General features: G+C 40.0%; 1 protein-coding gene across 1 annotated transcript in view; it reads right to left on the bottom strand.

The window, feature by feature from the left end:
- Positions 1-202: 202 nt before the first annotated feature.
- Positions 203-10,121, bottom strand: part of LOC139556554 (disks large-associated protein 2-like) — a 191,459-nt gene continuing 181,540 nt past the window's right edge. Inside the window, exons 11-12 of the mRNA XM_071370640.1 lie at positions 9,474-9,638; positions 203-9,242 (exon numbers count right to left, since the gene is read on the bottom strand). Coding sequence (XP_071226741.1) covers positions 9,027-9,242; positions 9,474-9,638 — 381 coding nt within the window. The 3' untranslated portion in view covers positions 203-9,026. The remainder of the gene's footprint in view (positions 9,243-9,473; positions 9,639-10,121) is intronic.

The following is a 10,121-nucleotide window of genomic DNA, read 5'->3' as shown; positions in this document are numbered from 1 at the left end:
CATTGGCTGAAAGAACAGGTTATGGTGGCTTAAAAAAATGGTGGATAGAATAATAACTTCAATTAAGTAAAGGGCCTATCCACCTTAATATGCATTGCTTCTTCTCATCATAACACAGACATGTTGCTTTTCTCTCTAAAATGATATATACAGCATGGCTGGAAATATGAAAATACTTTCTCTCACAAAAAAACAGAAGCAGTTTTCTTCCAAAAATGTTTATTCGCAGAACTATTTACAAAAGATGGTCATTAGCAATACTTAATTCAAAGAGTCAGATTGATAAGTTATGGCAAAAATACTGAAGCACATTGATAAAGCAGGAAAATAATATTATTTAGAAAAGAAAGGTTGAAATTGAAATATTGAAATATATTGAAATTGAAATAGAAACTTAAACAGCAAATTAGTCAAATACAAAACAATCTGTAGAATGCTGCAATACTGAACAGCAATGAAACATCAGATAATACATTCATACATACATTTCACTATCATGCATGCTATCTTAAGTCCTTGTAAAAAACCTAGACAAAGGAAAGTTCAAACAACAAAAACATGGTCGACTCAAGAGTGGAAAATAGTTTAAATTAGGCATGAATTTATATATTTATATATGTATATTTCTGTACAAATAATGAATATTTGGCATTATATTCATCCTTATTATTGATGTGATATCTAACAATTAAAAATAGTTTAAGCTAAACATCTACCTTTATCCAATCAGATTTTTTCTTCCATGTTACATTCCAAAACCCATGAGAGGCCATTTATTAAATATACCCACAAAACATTAATAATTTCTTCACCATAGGTAAACATACAGTGAAAGCTGTCTCCCCTCGCAAAACATTTAGCAAAAATAAAAAATTGCACAGGTAAATGGTGCCCTTTCTTTTCCCTGGGAAAGTTGTATTGGCTTTTAAAGGCTAAAAACACAATGACTTTCAATGTGAACAATGAATGCACATCTGCCCCGAATGTCCATATAGTTGAGTTACAGTGCCTTCAAAAAGTATTCAGAACCCTTCACTTTTTCCACATTTTGTTACGTCACAGCCTTATTCTAAAATGGTTTAAATAAAAACAAGCCTTAGTAATCTAAACATAATACCCCAAAATTACAAAGCGAAAACAGACTTTTAGAAATTTTGGAAAATGTATATATATAAAAAAACTGAAATACCTTAACATAAGTATTCAGACCCTTTGCTATGAGATTCAAAATTGAGCTCAGTTGCATCCTGTTTCCATTTATCATCCTTGAGATGTTTCTACAACTTGATTGGAGTCCACCTGTGGTAAATTCAATTGATAGGACATGATTTGGAAAGGCACATACCTGTCTATATAAGGTCTCACAGTTGACAGTGAATGTCAGAGCAAAAACCAGGCCATGAGGTCGAAGGAATTGTCGGAAGAGCTCCAAGACAGGATTTTGTCGAGGCACAGATCTGGGGAAGGGTACCAAAACATTCTGCAGCATTGAAGGTCCCCAAGAACACAGTGGCCTCAATCACTCTTAAATGGAAGAAGTTTGGAACCACCAAGACTCTTCCTAGTGCTGGCCACTCAGCCAAACTGAGAAATTGGGGGAGAAGGGTTTTGGTCAGGGAGGTGACCAAGAACCCGATGGTCACTCTGACAGAGCTCCAGAGTTCCTCTGCGGAGATGGGAGACCTTCCAAAAGTACAACAATCGCTGCAGCACTCCACCAAATATGGCCTTTATGGTAGCTTGACCAGACGGAAGCCATTCCTCAGTAAAAGGCAAATGACAGCCCGCTTGGGAGTTTGTCAAAAGGCACCTAAAGGAGTCTCAGACCATGAGAAACAAGATTCTCTGGTTTGATGAAACCAAGATTGAACTCTTTGGCCTGAATGCCAAGCGTCTCGTCTGGAGGAAACCTGGCAACATCCCTACGTTGAAGCATGGTGGTGGCAGCATCATGATGTGGGGATGTTTTTCAGCGGCAGAGACTGGGAGACTAGTCAGAATCGAGGCAAAGATGAACGGAGCAAAGTACAGAGAGATCCTTGATGAAAACCTGCTCCAGAGCGCTCAGGACCTCAGACTGGGGCAAAGGTTCACCTTCCAACAGGACAAAGACCCTAAGCACACAGCCAAGACAAAGCAGGAGTGGCTTCGGGACAAGTCTAAAAAAAATTGGATAACCTGTTTTTGCTTTGTCATTATGGGGTATTGTGTGTAGATTGATGAGGTGAAAAAACGATTTAATCAATTTTAGAATAAGGCTGTAACGTAACAAAATGTGGAAAAAGTCAAGGGGTCTGAATACTTTCCAAAGGCACTGTACATGTAGGCCTAGGTAATAGCAGGGGAATGGGAGACCTTGTAGGCAGAATCCTCCATTGGCATTGACTAAGGAATAAAGTGTAAGAGATTGGGTGACAGGTCAAATTAAAAGGCCATACTGTAGATGTTGTGATGTAAAGGCTACAATGCATTGAATGAAGCTTATTGCTAAACGGGCAGTGGGCACATTCAGTCCATGTGGTTTTCAATGTAAGCCCTGATTCGCTCAAACCTTTTAAAATAAAATATGAGCCAATAACATTGCCTCAAGGAAATTAAGAAAGAGCCCATGGTATTTTGTCGAAGGTCAGTGGCCAAAATCAGTGATAATGATAAGAACAACACTGTGCTCCTTATTGAATCAAATATTTTATGAGGAGAGAGAGAGAGACATTCTTAGAGTGCAACCGCACTGGAAAATAATGAAAAAATATAAGATTGAAAGAAAAACTCAAGCAAAGTTTACAGGGCCATAGAAAATCGTGTTGGTGTCAAAATCCCTCAAGATGGATTGTTCAAAATAAAGAATTTAGGGTGCCACCTTGAGGACATTTTGTCTTACTGCTGTGTAGTGTGTGTGCGCGTACATGTGTTTGTGCGCTGATTGTCAGAATAAAACCAATCTTTGTAAATCTTGAAAAAGAAACCAAGAAAAAACAAGTTCAATTCATTTCAGCACCTTTACTGACTCCTTTGAGGTTTATAGCACAACAGCCCACCAAACACATTAGCCCAAGATGATGTAGCAAAGATGTCACTCATGGAACATTGTACGTTTTAGCCCCTAAAAGAGTTCCATATGTAAAGGGCTGCAGAGCAAAATATCACACCAAAGAACTTTGATATGACGCAATTTGTTATTCTAAATGTCTGTTCATACGTGTTTAGCGTTTAAGTCTTGACGAGCGTTAAAAAGGAGGATATTTCCAATCAATAAAATGCAATCAGGAAAGCAATTCATCATGGACACACTGCATATTAGATGAGGGTGATGTACTGTGTGTTTAATAGAATATCAAGCTGCTTTCAGAAGGACCAGTCAAGATGGCCAGTAAATGTGTCAACACCAACGTTTCTGAAGATAGATAAAGATAACTGAAAACGTACTGAGATGTGAACTGTGCACAACAATTCAATTCTCTAACCTTCTTAAGACAATGTCCACTTCCATAAAGATCAGTAAACAAAGATTAATTTCCACTGGGGCCATCATGCGTTAGAGGGAATGTCTGTAGAAATGGGGACATGGTGCAGGCTGGCAGGACTACTGCATAGGACACAGGCATGACAACGTGCTCTGGTGGCCGTGTGTTGTCACTGTAACTGACTCTCAAACCATGAGGTAAATAGCTGTATGTGTGCCTGCCTGTTGTATGAAACACTATTGCACTTTTTAGCAGGTCAAGTTTAGTCAGTCTCTAGTTGGTGGTAACGATAATGAGCCATAAGGCATTGAGAACTGGGACAAGGTTACGATATCATAGCGAGGAAAATACTCCCTGGGATGTTGTTTTTCTCTGCCATCCCCCTCCGAGCCACACACACTCACACATACACACGCAGGGCACACACAAATGCAAACACACGCACACACATAACCTATGTTCGCTCCTGTTACATAGGTTCAGTTGGACTCTGATAAAAATGTCTACGCTGCTTTTTCTGTTGCTCAAAATAAATCAAAGACAATCAACATACAAGATTTCATGATGATAAATGATATACAGCGTGTACCAATCACGAAGACACTTGCATACCGGTGACATCACGTAAACTTGGGGCATGTACCAATAAATATGAATCACCAAACCTGCGGACTACACCAAAGGTAACATGTTTCCCCCCCCTGATTAACGGGAACAATCTCTACCTGTGAGAATGAATGGATGCCAACAATGACAGATCTTACCAAAAGCATAGTTTAAACAATCACACAAAATGTATCAATTCAATTTTCACATCATCTCATCCTCGTCAATGATCAACTTGTGCTGCAGTCATACAACAGTATAACATTCAAAATGATCAAATGCTAATCCAAACTACTAATATCAAGGCATTTGGATGAAAAAACCAAGCTAGCTTTCTCCCTAACAGCCCTTTGAGGTGACATTGCAACTCAATCAACACAACCAGAGATGGCCAAGCACTCTGCATGGCATCGTATTCCAACCAAAGATCTCAAACTAAGACAGTCATTCATAGGTTCTTGTAAGTCTGATTTTAAGGCACAAAAGGATTTTTTTCCCCATCGTACGTAGTTGCCAAACTTGCAAACCCCTCCTTAGATCATGGAAAAGTACGGGACAAACATGATAATAGAGTATGTTTGAGATTGAGAAAGGGCAATTCACTTTCTACGAAGACCAAAAAATTGCTGTCTCAATTTATGCACCTAATTTAGAGGGCTATACATTATAATATCACACAATATGAATAACTAAAGACTAGGAAATGATAAAGAAGACAGAAGAGCATGAAGATCCATGAACTATTTGCCTTGGCCAATCTATCATGTTTAATATAATCTGAATTTGGTGTTATGTATCAGTGTGCAAACTGGTAACTGTAGTGAATAGTTACTAGTACGTCACTATGGCAGCAGTTGTTGACCCTGTGGTTAGGCATCTTTCAGATGAGACCACCACGGGTGTGAAAGTCACATCATTTCTATTGTCCATTGATCATACTTTAATCTAATGGGAACCTCTGACTGGTTATAATTTTATTTTATTTTTTATTTCTTCATCAAGCTATCAATGTCTCTCACTTTCTGCTGTTACCTCACTAAGACCAGACATGGACTTTATGTCCACATAGAATCACAATACTGTACTGTTTGCTTTTACACAGCACCTACACATCTCCTATGACCTTTTGTTGTTGCATCGTTAGTGACTCTACATTCATAAATGATTTTGCTTTCGATGTGTTTAAGGCCGTCTGGTACGTTGAGGTTCACAGCAGAGAGAGAGACTGACGTCAGGAAATGAAATTGGAGACGTTGAGTGGTTTACCAGAAGCTATAGAGGAATGAGGAAAGTCCCAGTATATTCAACTACTTTCCACCCTTTTTAGCAAAATATCTGGCAACGTATCTGACCAACTGAACTGTGGCTTACTGTGTGTTGCCCTTTCAAAAGGTCGCAATTCAAATTGTTGTCTTAATCTATGCTATGTGGACAGATAACAGCTCACCCTGTTTTTGCATCACATTCTATTGAAAATTCCTAGTCGACCACTGGTGCTAGAAGCTTACAACCCTAACATAACAAGTATATGGGAATAAATGAATTACACAAAAAAATCCAATCTACTGTTCATATAGGTAAATGGATATACTATACCAATGACACGCAGTACAACATAAATGCCAGTATATCATGTCATCTAGTATAAGTACAGTTTCATTTTTTGAAGGAAATATACAGTATATTGAAACAATAAGCTCCAAGTGTGGTGTTGTAGAGCACCGCCAAAAGCAATGGAGTAACGTCATAAAAATGTAAATGCCTTGCTCTCTCTCTCTCTCTCTCTCACTAGAACTCCCTAGACCTTTGACTACGGCTACTATTACAGCAACCCTCTTAGCTCATGGCAAGATAGGGAGTAGAAATACCTCATCGTACGTATTTTCTCTGCCTCTTCAATAAACAACTTTGAAGCAAACACGAACAATGCAAATAGACGCTTTGCAAATAGGTCCCCCCCCCCCCCCGCAAGTCAATAGCCACCATCTTTAATTACAGATGCTATGGGCACCATTTGAGTAAATCTCTGTTATTAAAAAGTCCTTGAGTGTGTGTGTGTGTGCGTGCGCGTGCACATAGGACTGGGTAAAGGACAACCGTTTCAGGTAAAAAGCAACACCATTTACTAGTAACTGGATAGTGTTAAAGTGATATTTGCACCTGTCTGTCCCACACTACGGAAGTAGTGTGGAGAAAAATACTTGATTGTTGTGTGCCGGATGGAATAGAATGTGTTTGATGTGGTCTCTAATAGGTATAAGTTATCTGTCTGTTGGGGCACTGCTCTCTCCACCCCATAGAGTCATTCTTTCACAGCGTCCACTATGAGACAAATCAAGTTCAATGTAGTTTGTGATGTTGGTCATTGGGTATATATGTGATAGATTACATTATTTATCAGCATTATTATTTAATTACAATAGTACTGGACATCAGGGGCTAAACACAAAATTCAAGGTGCAGATTGATGTGGTGTATAGAACAGCATCTTAGACATATTCAATAGCGAATGTTCCATTTTTGTCCTTGCAATTCAACTGCAACAATATCATGTGAGTGTCATTTACTACATTTCCCTTGGAAATACAAACATGAATAGTATATATAAGGTGCAAAAATGCATTATATCATAGTCAACTTTTTTTTCACGAAATTTGAAACATTTTTTCCCTTTAAGTGTTTTACAATAGTGTTGCAATGGAAACATGGATCAGACGAATAAATGCACTGTACAACCCATATCATAACCATGTTTCAACCTTACAACAAAGCCGTTATTGTAACTGAAAATGCATAAATGCAGCCCTAAGGTACTGTCCCAGCTAGCACATAACGTTCTGAGAACCATAAGTTTCTTAGAGCTTGGTGAGCGGGTGGTTGTCCCATGGTTATTTTGCATACAACCTTCCCACAACTTTCTGGGAATAATGCAGGATAGTTGCTTGGCTTTGGAACATTCTCAACACTTTTAAAGAACTTGACAAAAACACTTTATTTTCTTGTTATTTCATTACTTTAACAGAACGTTTCCTAAAAGTTCAAACATGGTTACATTTAACAAAAAAAATTGTAATGTTATAGGAATGTTCTTCAACTGGTTTGACATTGGGAATATTCTGAAATAGTTCTGAGAACGTTAAGAAACAACGTTATTCTGTGGGAATTTCAGCACTTTAGTGTAAAGTTTTCTGCAGGTTTCCTCATGGTTCTATTTAAAGTCACTGTTTTAAGAACATTAAGACAATGTTACATAAGAACCACAAGAAAAAAATTGTAGCGTTCAAAGAACATTCTAATAATGTTATTTAAAATCATATACATCCATTCTGTGTCAACAAAACTCTCTCTATCCTCTTTCCTCTTAAGTGTGTTCAGGTGTGTTGGCTGCCGCCACTAATTGGCCACACCTGATCTTAATGAGAGCTTGTTTCCTTTTAAATTGGGTCTGTTTGAATATAATAAAATTAACATCTTTGTATGAGTTTAAAAAACATGGCATGCTACTGTAGCTCCATCCTGCTGTCGCAGTGAACCAATTCCATGGAGAGAGAACAGAAGATCATAGGTTTGAATCTCACTGACGCTGTGCCAAAATAAAAGACAAATGTGTTTGCATTATTAATTTCCATGTGTCCTATCTCTGCTTGGAGTTCAAAACAGTTAACCTAAGCTAGCAGTCTTATTGAAACGTTCAGTGGAAGTTTTATATGATTCAAAAACCTCAAAATAACCTTTATATTTAGTTCAAAACATTCACAATATTTAAAGAATGTTCTCAGAACGTTATTTGAGCACCTTCAAATAACCTATAATTTCAGTTCTCAGAACGTTCATAAAACCTCCCAGGAAAACTTTCAGGCAACCATAGTAAAAGGTTCTCAGAACCTCCGTGCAACCTAAAAATGTACATTCCCAGAACGTTTTAAAAACGTTCAGTTTTACCGATCAGGAAACTTATGGCTTTGTTCCCAGAATCAATTGGAAACCAAAAACTTCTGTCCCACAACTTCCAAGGAACTAAATGTGCTAGCTGGGGTACTACTGCATGTATTTTTCGCATCCCATGTCTCAGCAATGTTAGGCAGTGGCTGCAGCAGCAAGCCTGGTAAAAAGTGGTGTGAGTACGTTCCAAGAATAACAACGGAACTACTATTTCCAGGATGCTGTGCGACCATATCAGATGTGATGACTACTCCTTGGTCTCTACCATAGAAATAGAATAGACCCCATAGAAATAGATTTGAATTCTATGTCTATGGTTTTTACCCTAGAGTGCCCACTGCAAGACTGAGGTATTTCAATAGCAGGTGTTGATCAATCACATTACATATTCCCCCCACTTTGACTGACAACCCACAACCATGGGGGAGAGATTTCCAGACTTCTATCTTGACAGTGAGTCATCACCACCTCTGTGCTACCACTGGGGAGTAGTACTCTCCGCACAGGGTGATTTAGCCCAAGACCACTGATGCTGGTGAGATTCTCCATAGAAAAGTTGCACTTTGTGATTCCTTTTGAACACGGTGGGAAAATACTGATATTACCCTTACTTTACCCAGAGGCTCATAATACATGATGGCAATGCGAAAGCTCTTGGGGGGGATGAATACATTTCCAACAAGAGAATTTGTTACAGTATAGAAAATAATCATTTTGCTTGTAATTAGCCAAATATAATTGTGATGGTGGATCAGTTCGGTTAAAGGGGAGGGTGTAGTAGCAGCTCATTATAATGGGGTGGAGGGGTGGTGAATATTACCTCCGTCTTAAAGGGGAGAGGACATCAGAAGAAGGGCAATAGATGGAGAGAAACATTGAGAAGTGAAAGTGAGAGACACAGACGACAAGAAAGAGGGAGGAAGGAGTCTGGGTGACACCCACTAGCTGGGTCTGGGGGCCGGAAGGGGTCAGAGCTGGGGTCGGGGTCAGGCTAGAGGGGTAAATGCTTGGACCTCAAAGGCGGGTCTGGGCCTCGGGGATGTAGATCTCGATGCTGTCTGCCCGCTCTGTGGCTGAGTTCTGTCTGAAGGAAGCCGCCCGCTTAGCTGCCATGAGGCGGCGCCGGGCCTCCTGACGCTGACGGTCCTGCAGGTCCAGAGAGCGCTCTCGCATCACGCCGCCACGCCCCTTCGGAGGCCTCTTTGGCAGCGGGGGAGGCCACTTCCTCTCCTTTTTAGAGAGTGAATGAGAGATAAAGAGAATGAGAGAGAGAGAATGAGAGAGTGTGAGAGAGAGAGAATGAGAGATTTGAGCCACGTAATTTTCTGAACAAGGGCAGGATAAAACAATAAAAATAAGTAAGCATTGGCCAATACCATTAGACAATACATCTCCACAGTCCAGTTTGCTAGCTGTGAAAAGCTATACAGCTAAGCAAGGGTAACAACTCCACTAACATACCTGTAATGGCGTCTTCTTCTCGGGGCTCTCCACGGGCCTCCACTCGTTGCTCTTGATTTCCTGCAGCTCGTCAAACTTGGCAGTGACGTCGTCGATGGAGAGCTGCAGCAGGTCCCAGAATCCGGCCAGGTCCTGAGAGGTGGGGCGGGGCATGGCGCTGGGGTCCTGAGGGGTGAAGGGTGGCAGGGAAGGGGGGTGACCGGGAAAAGTGAAAGATGGGGGAGGGAGAACATTTTATATAGTTATCAACACCTCAGTGACCATGAGAACGTGTAAGTACATCTGGTATAGTCATAACTGTTATAGACTATCATTGGGATTTTTAAATGCTTGTGTTACGTCACCAGCAATTGCATCTTCCAACACCTGAAAACTGTCCAACCACTAGATGTCCCCTTAACTCTTTAAATAACAGATGTATTTCACGTCCTTTTGCCAGCCGTGAGCTCCATTTCATGGAGCAAATCAAGGCTACAGCCATGTGGCGTTCTACACTATAAAAGAGCATTCATCACTCCCACTTATCTGTTTCTGTAAACGTTCAACGCATAATTACACATAAAGGTTGGCAATGACTCAGCACACAAACGCAACACGGTGTGCTGTATGCCTGAACAGGTTCGACATTGAGATTTGTGTTACTGACCA

This window comes from Salvelinus alpinus, chromosome 27 (genome assembly GCF_045679555.1).
Source record: "Salvelinus alpinus chromosome 27, SLU_Salpinus.1, whole genome shotgun sequence".
NCBI lineage: Eukaryota > Metazoa > Chordata > Actinopteri > Salmoniformes > Salmonidae > Salvelinus > Salvelinus alpinus.
The sequence above is the reverse complement of the archived record's forward strand: the minus strand, read 5'-3'. Positions and strand labels throughout refer to the sequence as shown.